This window comes from Colossoma macropomum, unplaced genomic scaffold, assembly GCF_904425465.1.
Source record: "Colossoma macropomum unplaced genomic scaffold, Colossoma_macropomum, whole genome shotgun sequence".
NCBI classification, from domain to species: Eukaryota; Metazoa; Chordata; class Actinopteri; order Characiformes; family Serrasalmidae; genus Colossoma; species Colossoma macropomum.
The window spans coordinates 39,832,366-39,849,527 of record NW_023494788.1 but is presented as its reverse complement, the minus strand read 5'-3'; the positions used below and the strand labels follow the sequence as shown (position 1 = coordinate 39,849,527).

Genomic DNA, 17,162 nt, shown 5'->3' with positions numbered 1-17,162 from the left:
ACAATGTCACAGAGCGTCGGGGAGAGTGGAAGAGAGGGAGTCACTGGTTTGTATCTAGTTTCTTGGTGCTCCTTTTGGCCTCATATGCTGTGAGTGTGTGTGGGGTTTAGGAGGAGTGTGCAGGATATGATTCACCTCGCTGCCACACACACTAAAGCCGTCAGCCTGTCAAAGTGTGATAGTGACCCATGGCACCTCTGTCATTATGACGTCTGTTCCTCTGGCAATCTGCCCCTGTCCACTACTCAGGGGCCCTTCCAAAGTGGCTGAGGCTCAGCTGGAAGAACACTATCTTATCAGGGCAAAAAAAGCTCTTGAATATGCTGCTATCCTAATAGTCTTGCACTGCTGCCAATGCTACTTCTGTGAAGCCAGAATGGACCAGTTAGTGGGCTTCCACTGCTGGGAACTACCTTGAGCTGGATAATTTGACATGTGTCTATACATGTGGTTCTTAATCCTGGTCTTGGAGTTCCTACCCTGCAAATTTTGGAGTTTTCCATGCTAGACTAACACACCTGAACAAATAATCAGCCCTCCTATTTACTCAGAAACCTAAGGTACTTTGTTTCCGAACTATTACTGATCTGGTAAACTTGGACTTGGACAGAATTAGAATTAGAATTTTATGATATCCTGACTTTGATACAAATTCCTTCATGTCAGAAAAGCGCTCACTTCTGTTAAAAGAGGCACTACTTTTGCACAAGTCGTGGTGCTTTATTTTCCAGCTGTTGTTGGCCCCAGCTACGCCATACATAAGCAGAGTTTCGGCTCTTAGCCCCGCCCTCTACAATAAGAGTCCTTGGCAAAATAAACCCAGTGAATAAAAGCTGAAGAACCTGAAACTAAAATGTAAACATTTCTTGAACTGTTTACTGTTTTTAAATAGGCAGTTAAATTTTTTTGCACAGAAAAAAAAACACTAATATTAGACTAAATATAAATACAATTAGTAGAATAAGTAGTGGTTATTCATGTCAAAGTGCTTACTTAACCATTTCCAAATTTCTCCACCAGTAAGCCCAGTATTATTTGTAGTTGTACCTGGTTTGCTTCAGTCAATAATTCATTAAATTAAATCAGGTGTACTGTCATGGATTTGAAAAAAATAAATAAAAGGTGGAGCAAAACCTCTAAGTAGCTCAAATGGTACCAATTACTTCTTTAAAGACAAAAATCTCTTGTTACATTTTACTGTTTTCTTACTTTTGCATTTATGTTGATGCTACATACTGTTTTTATTAGCAAAAATAAAATTTTTGTCCAGATAAATGGTTTAAAACAATTTGCTTAAGTGCCTAAGACTTTTGCACAGTATGGAAACTTTATATCTATGGTAAAAACTCAGCTTTACAAAAAGAAAATTACACAACACATATTCTGTTAATTCTTAATTTAAATTTCTCAAAACATCTATTTCAAAAGCTCCAGTCACAATATAGATGGACTTGAGACTTTGTGTGCTATTAACAATTGTTTTGTTTTATGTTATCTGTATGTTTATTTAAACTGTGACATTCCTTAAAATCACATTGTACACTATGATATGGTGTCTTCATTGCTGTCAGAAGTAATCCTTGGTAAGATGATAAGGCCTCTCTCTATGCAATAATATGCAGCATATAGAGCTGTAGATACTTTAAGAGTCTGTGTGAATATGGGAAACTGGATTTCAGTGAACAACACAAGTTTGATTGCTGCAACTCACCTAACAAGGTGACCTCTTGTGTGATCCCGTAGATGTCAATGATGGCCCAGAGCGGGCAGCCCACACTCAGGCCGCAGTGGAAGAGGATGGGCTCACCCTCATTGATAGTGTAGAAGACGCGGCCATGCCGGTCGGCCCAGAAGGCCAGCACATTATCCCGGGCGGCCAGCCTCTCCGGCAGAGCCTTCGCCCAGTAACCGGGCCGGGTCACCAGGTCAGGACACGCATACTTTGGGATGTCGGCCGATGCAAGCTCACCAGGGTCCAGGCTAGTGAAGCCAAAGCGCAGCGCCCCGCTCCAGCCGGTATGGACCCCAGACAGGCGCAGACGCACCTTCTCATAAAGGCGCACAGGCCGCTGGCTGAAGGTGATGCCGTTACAGAAGCTGTTCTTGCGCGTGGCACGCCGCAGCTGCGCATCCAGGCGGATGTTCTTCCCCTTGGCATGCGGATGGAAGCGGGGCGACTCCAGGCTGGGCGGCTGCTGGGCAGATGTGCGCCGCTCCACTGCCACTGCACCATGCTGCAGGGCGTAGTACTGGCGGCTGGCCACCGGGCGGTGCTGCAGGCTCGCATCTGCTGGAGCAAAACATTGAGACATCAGAAACAGTGTAAGCTCAATTCTCATCCTTTGCTACAAGGAAGAACACAGTTCATATGTCAATTCACTGATATTAGCAAATCATTAAATATTAAACTCAGTAAGTCAAACAGTTAAATTCTCAGGAATCCACATTTCCGTTCCTCACTTTAACTACATAGTTTCATAGCAGTTAATGTATAATAGTTAATACATATAAAGATTTAAGATTATTAACTGAACAGTAAGCCTGCAGTTAAGGAGTTAAATGTTAGGAGAATTCAACAAGAAGCAAAGGCTGCTCCTTAGAGAAAACACTGCTGAGTTTATACTCGTCTTATGACATCAATTATTTACATCCAAATCTCTCAAGACTCTTTCCCACACTGTCCCATTAACCAAAATACACTGCATTGTATTTAAAAAGCTTCATCCGGTAACCCTCTTCAGTTGGGGCAGGAGCAGGGGGGGGGCGGACAACGTTCCCACAATGTCCCTTCTTCCCTCTGACATCCCACATCTGCTAATGTTGGCTAGATAAATACACCCTCCAAATTTCACCCTAATGAACAACATAAGGAGAGCATTTGCCTTTCACCATGAACTTGGTGCTCAAGGGCATGGAAACGACATTACCCCTGGAACAATAGCATACCACTGGCGGCACTAAAGGCTACAGTGATGACAGCATTGACAGATCTCCCACCAGCCAAGGCAAATATAGCTGTATCAAAGCACAGTAAATCTACAGTAGTAAACAAAACGGCACAATTACTCTGTCCACTGTGACCACCTGTTCTTAATCACAGCACAGGTGAGGCTGGTTTCTTGTGCTCAGGATATGAAATACACTCTGGTTGTGTGTTTATGAATAATTAAGCATCAAAGGAATTATTTGAGCAATACTTGCTGCCAAACTACTTTCATTAAAGCAATCAGGCAAAGGCACATTCGCAGTATAGTAATGTTCATTACATTGCATTCATTCTTGTGCTGTAGGGACGGGTAATATGATGATATGCTGTTGTTATCTTGATAAATTATGTCACAATAGGCTTTTCTGAATGTACCATTAATATCCTCAGTACTTAAAGAACACTGATCAACTACAAGTTTCTTTTTAAAAAGGTTATGATTGGTCCTGTTTAACTATATTTAGTGCAGTGCATTATGTAAAATATTGAAAAAATGTTTTTCCCAGCCCTTTTTAAATGTGGCACTACTATCAAACCTCCACAAACCAGAATATTGTGATGCCCATTGATCATGTACACCCTTAAATATAAAGTTACTAAAAAGCATTCTTTATGCTATGCTGTAGAAGAATCACTGGTTCCCTAAAAAACGGAATTTTAAAGAACCACATAGTGTTAGGAAGAAATGAAGAAGGTTCTAGAAAGACCATTTACAATGGACCTGGATTTGGGGGCTCAGACCCGGATTTTTTTCTGTAAAGCTGCTTCGGGTTGAAAAAAGCACTATATAATCAAACTTTGACTTGACTTTGACTTGTATCAAACGTTTACATTATGTAAAGGTTTCTTTAAACCTTTAAAAGGTTCTTCACTCTCACAAACAAGATTCTTTAGGGAACCAAATAAGGCTCTTCCGCGGCATCGCTATTCTCTAAGAATCGTCTGTGGTGCTTGAAAATACCTTCACGTATTATGATGTTATGGTCCCTATTGTGGCACATGTGCTTCATCCACACGTTTGAGTAAATATTGAATGCAAGATGCCGTACCCTATTAAATAATCATCAGATAATCACACTTAAATCCTGCAGGACTGCATTCCAGAGGAACACTGGTAACTTGCTCCATTGTCAAATGTTATTTGCTCATTGATTCGATGAGACTGGATTTCTGTTTATCACAAACCAGTTAGTTGAACATTACTTCTCATTATATTCGAATCCATGATGCAGCAGACAAAAATGCCAGCATCTGCTACATCTCAGTGAATCTGACAGCGAGAGCGTGTTGTAAACCTCCAAGCTGCTGTTACCGATCTGATCACCTTCCTATTTGAAATGCGCACTTCATTTAACCACTTCCACAAAGAGGATTAAACACACCTGTTACAACAAGCAAAGCATGTTGCCCGTTCACTTCCTGGCTTTTTGAATGAATCATCTGATGTTTTTATGAACTCCATAAGAACAGGTCACAGCAGAGTGTCTGATTAGTCAAAGTGTTTATGCAGGTAAAAATAACTGCACACATTTTTAGTAACATGGATGTATGATGTACATCAGATTATTTCACAAGAATCTTACAGTTGACAAGCTCTGGCACTTTGTAATGACATCAAGATGATTAGAGTCAATACTTTGGATGGTCACGGGGTATTTTTAGGGAGAAGAAAGGTGACTAATCGTTTACAGCCACGTAATTGTTGGGGCCCAACCAACAACTTTGATATCAATACTGATTTTAGGAGCTAAAAACTGTGCTAAGTGAGAGTACTGGCCGGTATTATTCTATACTTATACAGGGTGATTCAAAAAGATTCATCCGAATTCAAAGTACCATATTTTTACAACTATGAGTCGCCTAGGAACCAATCACAATCCAATTGAAAGAGGGGGTCATAGAGTTTCTGACTGGCTCCCTTCAGTCTGCGAGGAGATGAGACCCCTGAGCAGAAAACATTCTGCGTTCTCCACTTCAATAAGAGTGAATCCGTCATAAATGTGCAGCGTGATTTTCGTGGGCAGTGAAGCTCCAACAGCTCAGAGCGTTCGGCGTTGGTTCCACAACACTGGATGATCTCGAAATCGCACTGAAAGAGCCGTGAGTGCAGCGACACCCGACATGCGCAATTGAGTATCGGATGAATCTGACTATGGCGTTGATGTTGTCCGTACAGCTGGAGGAGGTTCATATTGAGACCTTGTAAAATTACATAATAAACTTTATGCTCATTTAAACCATTTACAGTTCACTGCATTGATCTGTGATGATTTACAAGTGAAATAAATCATTGTGAAATTGGATTAATCTTTTTGAATCACCCTGTATTTTATATTTATAAAAGTAGGGTGGCACAGTAACACAGTGGGTAGTGCTGTCACCTCACAGCAAAAAGGGTTCGATTCCCTGGCCAGGTAACCAGGGTCCTTTCTGTGTGCAGTTTGCATGTTCTCCCCATGTCTGTGTGGGCTTCCTCTGGGTGCTCCGGTTTCCTCCTACAGTCCAAAGACATGCAGTCAGGCCAGCTGGAGATACTAAATTGCCCCTAAGTGTGAATGTGTACGAAATTGCAACCCAGGAAGATAAGCGGCTAAGAAAATGTGTGTGTAGTTGTAGTGCAAGTGTTTTACTGAGTGTCAGTTCTCAACTGTCTCAACTGAACTGTTACTTGTTCTTAAACTCAGAACCTCTTCGGCCCTATTTGAGCTGGATTAGTTTTACCTGCGAGGTGATGTAATTTGAGTGATGAGATTTATGATTTTAATCCTGAATCTGCAATATCTGTAGTTTTCACCAGTCCGCTAAGTAACAAATCCAGAGTGAATGACCTGAAGACATGGCTAACAGCTAAATGGACCTTGATCTAAACCATTTCCCTAATCCTTAAATTCATGACAACACTACTGAAATCCACAACAATTCTGTGTACATTCGCTTCCTACACTATGATTCAGCACCATCATTTTGAACTGCCATTGCTAATGGTTATTGCCTCACACTAGAGGTGGGCACTGTGACAATATTTCGTGATCATGACAAAATCCATTATTGTGACGACAATATACTTTTCTGAGCATATTGTGGATATTGTCAGTACTTAAAGGACACTGACCAGCTGCATATTTAATCTAAAAAGAGGGCATATTTAATCCTGTTCATCTGGTTTTAGTGCAGCACAATATGCAAGAGTTTTTGACAGCTGTTTATAAATGCGGCTAGTGTAGCGTCTCTGTCAAAATATGATGATACATACCGTGCATCGTGAAAATGTCCGCGATATGACATTTTTCCCATATCAGCCACCCCTACCCTACGCTGCCATGAGATGTAAAGTCTCCTCCCTCGTTCAGAGTCACATCTTTTTTACATTTGGCTGTACAACATGTTTTTATTGTTGGGAAGTGTGGTGCATAACGCTGAGGTAGATATCCACACAAAGATGTTTTGATCCTGGCTATTTGGAGTAATTTAGGGGAAATTATACCGGTCCTTCATTCTCTACAAATCGGCCAGTCAAATCACACACAAATCACAAATTACATTACTGGACCTCCTCTAATAAACCTAATCCAGCTCGAATTGGGTTTAGGGCTTATAATTCATCAAACCCTGAGCTCCTTTACTGATAGACGTCCTGTCTGAATCAACCTCAGAGTAATGTAGTAATAAATCCAGGTAATATATACTGTTTGGTGACAGGGAGACAAGTCTGATCGCTAAAATGGAGCTCTTGGCACAGTTTCTTATCCTCAAATTCAAAACAGGACAACTGTAATCTAAAACATTTTGAAGATGGGCTACTTAGAAGAATGGAATGAATTATCTGAAGGTACCTCTGACACAGCAAAGGGATTTCTGTCCTGTGGGGTGACGTTTGTTAAGCCCACTTTACAAGCCTAATGCTATTCTATGTGGTATTTACCGGAAGTTTGTTTTTTTGTTAGTTTGTTTATCTGGATCTACTTAATTGTAGTGTAATTCGGTGTAATTTGGGGGATTTACACAGATCCTGTATCTCTCACAAATCGGCCAGTCGAATTACTCACAAATTACATTAATGGACCTCGTCTGATAAAACTACACCAGCTTGAATAGTGCCTTAGAGCCTTATATCATATAAAATTGTAGCATGCGGGTTGGAGCTACCCATAATTCTGGTTAGTAGCGTCTGTAATTTTTTATCATTTTCCATTATTTATCTTCGTAAAAAAGGTAGCATGTTATTTTCACGCTAAAGGTTAGGTCTGTTTTTGTGATTCTAGCCATGATGGTGTTTTGTGTTGCTGTTCTGTACTGAAACAGGAAGGTCTTATTGGCCAACCAACATGTGAGTTTTGCCCTTATACTTCTCTAAAGGTTCTAAAGGTTACAGTAAACCACCAACAACTTCAGTGCATTGACTACGATCGCTGCTTTTGCTTTCAATACCTCATATTTTGAGGTTAATCCCAATCATAGCTAGTTTCACATGGTTTTTCCACAGTTTAGTTTTACTTCTGATGATAATAACACTAGTGCAAATGACCAGAAACTAAAAAAAAAGGAAGCTCATATTAACAGGGGCCTTTACATTTCATTTTCCCTGGTGAGAAAAAATTTCCAGTGTTAGATAAAACCCAGCTGACTGCGAGGAGATGGTGTTGAGGAGATGGAGACCAAAGGTCTTTTTTCATAAACAGAGCCGAGGCGCAAGGCATAAAACACCGGAGTCGCCTCCTCACAAGCTGTGTGATTTAGGGACCTTTTCCGCCACTCTGTGCACAGGCGAGGGCGAGATGAGAGCCGTGAACTGCACTTGTGAAGCGGAGCACGGTTTTGCTCGCCTTCCAAATATAGATCTGCCTGATCTGACGGCAAATCGGCACTGTGGCAGACGATGATGCTGCAGTCCACTCCTCCAGCGCCTCGCTCCGGCACACGCGCGAAAGGCCTCGTGCCATCTTGTCACATTTCTGGAGCAAACGCCGCAGGCTTCAACAGGCTTTGTGTCTAAACCAGGCCCCGAAAGCAAGAAAATACACCCGCAGCAAGAAAATGCAGAAGTAGAGGGTTTGAGGGCCCACGCCACTGTTATGACACATGTTAAAAACCAGCTGTGTTAATGTTAGCGTGCCAAAACTGGATTCATACATATCTTCTAAAATGTAATTACTGCAATAAGACATACTTTGCAGTATGCAGGCAATTGCGTAACAAGATACACACAACATACTTGATATTGTGGCTAAGATGTACCTTTGAGTGTTTCATTGTCATAATTCTAAGACGGTTTAGACAGATTGTCCTAGTTGGCACGTCTTGCACGGATCTAAGAAAAACCATCTTGCAAGAGAACTTGGACAGTTCGGCCCGTTTTGCTTCAAGAATGTGTTCGTGACGAAACTGAAACAAAACTGATTGCTCAATAGTGGAGAGAGAAGGTGATGACAAAGCTATTTCTGTTACAGCAGCCAAGCTCAGTAGTGGACAGTACATGTACTTTTTTAAGAACATGTACTGGCCATCACTGAAAAACAAGCCAGTGGTTGACAGTACACTGACTTTTTTGGACTTTGGTAGTGTTTTCAAGTATCTGTACTTTTTGGCAGCATTTCCATTAGACTTTTACTTTCATTACACTTGTTATACATTTTCTAAAATATCCATAAGAATATGATGCACTTCCAAACCAAAGCAAACTAATTATTGCACACCATTCTCGAAACTCCCCCCTTTAAATACTGATTGACCAATTATAGCTTCGTAACTGTAACTAGGCCCCAATTTTACAAGACAAAGGTTAACGGTGTGTCGTAACGTTGTGTGTAGTGTATTATTGAACTGGATACCTCCAAGGTATGTTAGCTAATTTCGCTTACAGCTATATGATGAGGCTATCCGACTGTAATTTGTAGGTTTTTCGCCTTTATTGTTTAAGCTGTATTAGGCTGCTGAGAGATCATGGTGTTACATGCAGCCTTCAAATGCAGACTGAAGATATTTTTGTGTGCTCCTTTCAGAATATTTGAATGTACAGTGTTGTGCAAAAGAGGAAAGTCAAAGTAAAATGTGTGAAAAAACAGCAGCTTCCAAAAAATGATTAAAAGATACAGAGAAAATGACACCTTAGCAACCATACAAGACTTGGAAGACCACCAAAACTGTCACCAACACATAAACAGTACCTAAAGCTTTGAATGAGAGGGGAAAATTAAGCTTCTTCAAATCTGAAAATATCAGGTTTCTGTCAATCCTCCCACTGTGAGAAGACAACTCAGCGCTATGGGTCTGAAAGGATGTGTAGCTGACATTAAGCCATTACTGAGAAAACGAAATAGACAAAAAAGAAGAACTTTAGCACTACAACACTGAAACTTGACATCTGAGATGGGGAGGGAGGTTTTATGGACTGATGAGTCTAGTTGGAATTAGATCATTAGAAGCAGAAAATGCTACCAACTTCTAAGACTGGACTTTAGAGGGGTGAAAAAATATCCCTGCAGATGTCCTTGAAAAGTGGACACACTATATACTGAAAATTTTGACATGTATGTCCTGTGTAATTCACTGTTAAATATATGTTTTCTGCTTTGTTTCCTGACCCTAAAAATGAATATTTTAGTTACCGTTTTTGACTGGAATGACCATTTTACTGGTTCTCTGGTCTCTGACGTTTGTACAGTACTGTATTAATCTTAAGTACTTAGAATTTCACGGGTTAAATAGTCAACTAGTGAGTTTTCAATACCTTATCATAGCTAATTTAGTTAACCTGCTGCGACTTGTTTCTGATTAATGCCATTTTTCAGATGAAGTGCATTGCTTTATGTAATCCCTACCTACGGTGAGTGACCCGAGCCTGGTGCTTACAGTCAGAGAATGTGACAACAGAGGCACCAGAGAGTGAGAGAGTAATCTGGCCAAGTACAGTTCGCCAGTGCAGCACTTTAATGTCTGCGATGAGCTCCCCTCTGAGGACTAACACACATGTGATGTAGTCTCGTTTATTTTTAGAGACAGTGCGCCATTGTGCGCACTCCCTAATCCTGCAAACACCCCAAGGAAAAGTGGGAAAAACTATTGCGGGAAGAGTCCATTTGCGCGTTTTCCAGCTGAAAAAGGCGCCCAGCTGACATTCCGTGACCCGAATCCACACTGTTCTCACAAAATACCTCAATCAGCGTGGGCTTCTCTCGGCGTGGACAACAGGCTTTGTATTTTAAAGGAAATATCCATAGCTCTGCTCAGTGGCTTAGCTGTGCATATTTATTTGGGCCATATCAAATGCAACTCAAAGCATTCTATCCATAACTGCGCATCAATTATCCATGAGCGAGGCCTATCACAAGGCTTTTCCAAAACCAAAATTTTCAAAGAAACCATTGTATTTCTACTTTAATGCACATCTGCTTATCATTTCGAATGCAGTGTTGCTAGTCACGTACATGCTAAGCCACTTAATAGGGCTTTGTGTTTTGTGGGGAAAAATGTTCATCATTCAAATATCAGTGGGGACTATTAAATGCAATTGCTCCATGCACAATTGATTACTGGAGGGTGGGGACAGCACACAATGAGGGGTAATGGATTGCAGTCTAGAGCTGCGTTCCATTCAGGGGCATTAAAACAAAGATTACATTACATTAGAGGTCATGAAGTTAAAGGACTGACATTATGCACCCAAACTGTAGGAATGTTCTGTATGCCTGATCTGGACCACTGAAAGACCACTGACTGTTGAAATTAATTTCTGCGTTATGTGGTTTAAATCATGTCGCATTTTGCTTATCTTCCAACAATTTTTCAAATCTTCTGCATAATTAGATTATGAAGATAAACGAAGTCATTCAGAGTGATTTGATGAAAAATATGCCATTCTAAAAAAAAACTTGCCAGGTCAGAATTTTTCACAGTGGTACTGATAGGAACCAGACGTCTGAAGTGTTTAATGCTTCTGAAAAACTACCTCACAGAACGTTACTATGATATAATTAAACATAAACTGCCTGATGGTTGAAACATTATTTTATAATAGGTATAAGATAAGCTTTTTGACCTAAAATGTATATTTTAAACCTATTCATGGAACATGCAGGGTATTTGGGGGCAATATATGGGACAATATAGGCAATATAGTCCCCAAATAAAACATTTTTTTCAGATTTACCACAACTGTACAACATTACATACAAAACCCAGAAGACATGTATAGGTTCACCAGGCGCAATGTGAGAAATATGGTAATACATTATCAATACAATATCATTATTGTGATAAATTATGTTACAATATTCTTTTCTAAACATATCGCTTGTATCGTCAGTACCTGTAGACACTGACCAACTGCACGTTTCATTATAAAGAGAGCAAAATTAGTCCCATTTAACTGGATTTGGTGCAACACAGTAGACTAAATATTGAATAAAATGATTCTACTCACAGTTTTTGATGGTATTTTTAAAATGTAGCACTTCTGGTTCTTTTTTCAGTTACAACTAATCAGATGTCTGAAAAAATGTATATCGTGACGTATCGTGTATCATGAAAATTTCTTGAACTATTGCAATATTATATTTTTTGCCATATTGACCGCCTCTAACCAACTATGTTTGTGTTGTAGACATCACGACCCCTGGTTCCTATCACCACCACTTTAAAGAATCAGTGCGGCTATGTTTCTCAACAATGCAACATATCACATGAAAGCACTCTGAATAACTTTGTTTACACATCAATCATGAGTTACACAGCAATTTGGAAAAAAATTTTAAAAAAATATCACATGACTGAGACTAGACATCAGATTAGACATCAGTTCATTCTTTAGGGGAATAATTTCATTTGTTATAATGTTCCATTTATTTTTAATATTAAGAATAGGCGTCGCTCCCCTTCATTCTGATTTATTGTGAGGACTGAACTGCACGTTTTGAATAAATTCTAGACTGTGACATGAGCTGGACTATGGTGATTTAATATTTATTATCATATACGTAACTGTTTATGCCATTGAATACCCTTACATGTCTGAAACAGACAGCACAGCTCATTTGAGTGACGAGTTCTGCTGAAACCCTCTGGAGAACCTTCGTGCCGTTGCAGCGGTAGAGCTATGATGTAACATGTAACTGTGTACATCGAAAACAATTCGGTGCTAATGATGTCATTCATCCAAGACAGGCTATACGGTGGAAACGTGTCACTTTGTTCTGTGATCTATAAACAGCATGATGAATAATCACCAAAGAAAACAACATACTCAGGAGGGCGACAATAGCTGCTCTAAAAATACAAGCTACGGTAATTTAAGCATTGTCAGCAGTGCATACCTGGCAATAACATAAATAGATGAATGGATTCCAAAGGGCACAGACAGCTGGCACACAAAAACATGGAGTCAGCTGAAAATCTGCATAATTACTTTTTGCATATAATTTAATGTTGCGTTTTGCGAAGTGATCAGAATAGGCCAAGATTGGAATCTGCAGATTGTGATAGAAAATTGGTCAATTTTTTGCTTTTATTTTGGCCGATCTGTGTTGCAATTTTGACATCACTGACTTGATAGAAGTAAGTGCATCTGTGCTTTATTTAAACTCATCTCCTACACCTGATGTTTCATTATGCTGAATAGCCAGTCGCCTCTTGCTTTTGATGTAGCATTTTATTTGATTCATGTTATTTAAATAGAAGATTTTTTTGTTTATGAATACAAAATGGCAGTTTTAAGCCATTCAAGAGCAAATAATGTTGTTTATACAGAGTGATTCAAAAAGATGAATCCGATTTCAAAGCACCATAGTTTTAGAACCGTGAGGCGCCTAGGAACCAATCACAATCCAATTGAAAGAGGGTCTGTGAGTCTGAGAGGAGATGAGACCCCTGAGCAGAAAGCGTTCTGCGTTCTCCACTTCAATAAGAGTGAATCCGTCATAACTGTGCAGCGTAATTTTCATCAGCAGTGAAGCTCCAACAGCTCAGAGCGTTCGTCGTTGGCTCCACAACACTGGATGATCTCCGAAATCGCACTGAAAGAGCCATGAGTGCAGCAACACCCGACATGCTCAATCCAGTATGGGATGAATTTGACTATGGTGTTGATGTTGTCTGTACAGCTGGAGGAGGTTCATACTGAGACCTTGTACAATTACATTATAGACTTTATGCTCATTTAAACCATTTACAGTTTACTGCATTGATCTGTAATGATTTACAAGTGAAATAAATCATTTAGAAATCGGATGAATCTTTTTGAATCACCCTGTATTGAAAGTTTGGGTAAAAGAAAGCACTGGGAATGTGCTAATGTTTTTCATGTGTTCATTCATGTGTGGGTGTTTGAGGAAAACAAGCTAATAAACATCTGCCAATTTGTCTGTAAAGAAACCAGAATTTGAATCAGCTATGCATCCTTAAGGAATATTGTGGGAATTCTTCAGGGATTCTTATACAAATCCCTAAAAGAGTCGCTTCAGATGATTCCAATAGTATTAGTAGACTAGATTTCTACAGGACAGTAACAGACATTTCATCCGAAGGCAAAAAATACTGTAGATTATTATATAAGTATTGTGCAGCACTATAGAAATCCTACAGTACTGCCACAGGATGTGCACTACAATTAGTCCCATAAAACTGTATTTAAAGTACAAGTCTTTTCAAAAAAACTCTATTAAGAGCATTCAGAAACCTGACAGCAACTTAGGGTGGCCTACTTAAATCAAAGCTGGAAAAACAGCTCCTCCAAGGTGCACAAGAGGAGGACCAGGTTGTGACATGACAAGGTTTCTCTCATGATAAAGAATGAAGTTCTTCAGACAGTACGCCTATTGGTTTTCCCCACAGCTGTGTTATCTGATCTGGACTCACACGCAAGTTCATCATCAGAACTAATCAGTGCTGGCTCGAATAAGCGACATAAGCAGCCGCTTAGGGCCTCGCGAGTGCCAGGGGTGCCCCCAAACAACGTCTGGGTTATTACTGCACCATTATATTGAGCAACATGCTCAAGTGAGGGGGAAAATGTCTGGTTCTTGACGTTTCAAAAAAGAATGTACAAACCTGGAGCCAAAAAAAGTGAAAAAGCTTAAACATAAAGGTACGTTAATGTTATGCCGTTTGTTTTGGTTTGTAGTTGGACATGAATAAGTAGTGAATCTTAAGTCTGTCTAACAAAGCAGATTCAAAAGGCTTTCTGACTTTTTCAGCTTCTCAAAACTTAACAACCACAGCAGTGGTCAACTCATTTTACAATTTTCTCTGGTAATCCAGTTTTTGATACTCAGGCTGTGATTAATCCTTGTGCGCGTGCACATGAAAGCTTGACATTTATGACAAACAGCCAATCACGTGAAACGTGAGGAGGAGTCGAGCAAAGACGGAAAAAGATATCATACTAACTAAACATGAAGGGTTTCCAGGGTTTCGTCGCTGTCCAAAGAAAACCATACATCTCCATTTTTGTTTAATTTTTATTTTTCTACATCATTTCAACACACCAGCCGTCCTTTACGCTGTGTGAAAATTTCATGAAGAATGGACCAATAGAAATGCTCTAAAATCACTTAGAATAAAATATTTCTACATTAATTTGCACTGAAAGGAAAGAGGGTTTTGCCGTCTCCTGTAAAGTTACTGTTTTGGAGATACTTGATTTTTGTTTGGACGGTGACGATAAATAATTTAAGCCCTATATTATTGGAAGTGGACTTTACACAACCTAGAAATATGCCTTATTATGATTCATACCATCCTTATCAAAGAAATAAGTGCCTTATTATGATTCATACCATTCTTATTAGAGAAATAGACATTTCCATTACACATCTGCTGTTATTCTTTTAAAATATGTGTTATATCCAAAATAGATACAGCATTTTTTAAACGTAACTCTTCACACGTAGAATGTAAAGCATTTATAATGATAAAAAAAGCAATGCTGTCGTCTCGGCCACGAGGGTGGATCTAAGCTTAAAGTTAGCTGAGTAGACAACAAATACTGTGGATCAAGAATGCTGAGGAGGTTATTTATCATTTAAACTGTTACTTATTAGAATACATAATTAGAAATTAGCCGGTTATAAATGTATATAATTCAGACAGCTTGTGGCAGTTATTATTATTAGACATCACACATCATTTTACAGCTCATTGCAAGATGGGGGCCCCCAAAGAAATTCTGCCTAGGGTCCTCAGAAAAGCTAGACCCAGTCCTGGAACCAATGCCTGAGCTGGCAGGGTCTCCAGTCTAACAGCGCGAGGACAGCTAGATATAAGCAAGCCCCCCTATATAAGGCTATAAAAAGAAGCATATCCCAACGCTGTGGACCACAGAATCTCCACTGGAACATCTGAGACCGCCCCTGAGAAGAAGGTGCATCAGTGAGCCCAACGTCAACCTCGTCCATCATGCTCTGTCCAAACGTGTCAACGAGCAGCTCGTATTCTGGGTTAAACTGGATGATCTACATTTCTCTACAACTCGCCGATCGGCCGCCGTCTTCATCGTCCGCTCCCACGCAAAACACAGAAGCAACGCAAAACGCAGAAACGATGACAGGCGGGTGACGGTCGGGGTCTCTAACCCCAAGATCTGCCCCTAAAACGAAGCCCTGGCGCCGAGACGCGCGTCCGCGGCGCTTCTCTTACCTAAGAGCGGTTTGGGCGCAGTGTTCCCCATTACTGCGAGCGATTCGCTTCCCTTGGTGGCAAGTGGATTCCGGATGCAGCTCCTCCTCGTCCTTCCATCTAGAAGCGAAATGTCACGCACCTCGTGGACGCGACGACCGTGGAGAACCTACAGCTGCGTTTGGTCAGCGCTGAGGAGCGCAGGGTTCTGCTGCCCCACCGCACTGAACGCGCTCATCCTATCTGCCAGGCGTGCGTGTGTGGAGCTCTCTCCACAGCGTTCGCCCTCATTGGCACTCTGCCGCCCCCTCCTTCCCTCAGAAAAAAAGGAAAAACGAGCCTTCACTCCTGCTCAACTTTAAAGCAACATACAGGCACACCACCCACATGCAGCACGCCACTCATCACACGCCCCAATTAACACCCCCCCTTTCTCAAAAGACACCCACCACAGACAGTGTTCACCAGGAATTACTGCCAGCACTTCAGGGCATGATTTTGTCCCATCGCTTGTTATCCACAGGCTTGATGTGCGCACTGACACCTGGGTCATCCTGCAGAAACGTCCACTTTTCTATCTCTACATAGGAGTCACTGGTGTTACCGACCGTCATTGGTGTTCCACATAATAAAGGAACACCAGAGACATTTTTGATGAACAATGCATTTTACAAAATGGCTGCTGCAGAGCATCAAACCACATGTTGTCAATCATGGAATATCCACTAAAATATGTCATGTAATCCATTTGTATTCTACTTTTTCACAGTTACCTCAGAATAAAGTCGGTCACACCAGTGACTTCAGCTAAAAGCTTCATATGAAATCATGAGCTAAATGAGAAAATCTCTGATAACTGAAAGACACAGTGGACTCACCATGTGCTTTTGTTCATAGATCCTCAGAAAACAGGTAAAAGGTGGTCAAGTGATGTCATCAGTGTGACTTTTATTTCAAATTTTTTTGTTAAACGGTAACACCAGTGACACGACTCCTGAGGACCACAACTTTCATTATATATTTTATAATATTTAATCGGCATTTGTTTTCTTTGTCATGTAATTCATATATTGCATAGTCATGTGTAGATTATTGTAGTTAAAATTGCAGAAAAACGTTTTTTTTTCTTTAAAATATGGCCTCAGCCTTTACACATGACTGTGAACACAAGCACTTCTGTGGTGCTTGGAACTCTAGATAATTTATCTAAAAACTAATATTGCTAAATTGACGGCTCAAGAAGGTGTAGTTGTTAAAATAACTTATTGTTTTATTTTAAAAATATAAATAAGTTGTAACCCTAACATGTTTTTGAAGTGTAATATATCTGTAAACGCTACAGGCACAAAAATGGACGTTTCTGTAGAATGACCCACCTCAGTTTCTTAGTTTGGGCCATCTTGAGATGTTCTGAGCATCTGGTTGGCATAGTGTAGTGGGTAACACCTTCTACACTGTAGACTGGGGTTCAAGCACCCCACACTATACCAATAAGACTACCAACACCACCTTTGTGTAAAATGATCTAATTCTAAGTCGCTCTGGATAAGAGCGTCTGCCAAATGCCTTA

The 17,162-nt window shown here is 40.3% G+C and overlaps 1 protein-coding gene across 3 annotated transcripts in view; it reads right to left on the bottom strand.

Annotated features, from left to right (window-relative positions):
* neurl1b (neuralized E3 ubiquitin protein ligase 1B) overlaps positions 1-17,162 on the bottom strand; it is a 59,013-nt gene that overhangs the window by 9,065 nt on the left and 32,786 nt on the right. The window contains exons 1-2 of one of the 3 annotated variants that reach the window (XM_036569336.1): positions 15,614-15,994; positions 1,712-2,287 (exon numbers count right to left, since the gene is read on the bottom strand). In XM_036569336.1, coding sequence (XP_036425229.1) covers positions 1,712-2,287; positions 15,614-15,644 — 607 coding nt within the window. In that variant the 5' untranslated portion in view covers positions 15,645-15,994. Of the gene's footprint in view, positions 1-1,711; positions 2,291-15,613; positions 15,995-17,162 lie in introns of those variants that run through there. The other 2 variants (XM_036569333.1, XM_036569335.1) reach the window with 2 other exon arrangements.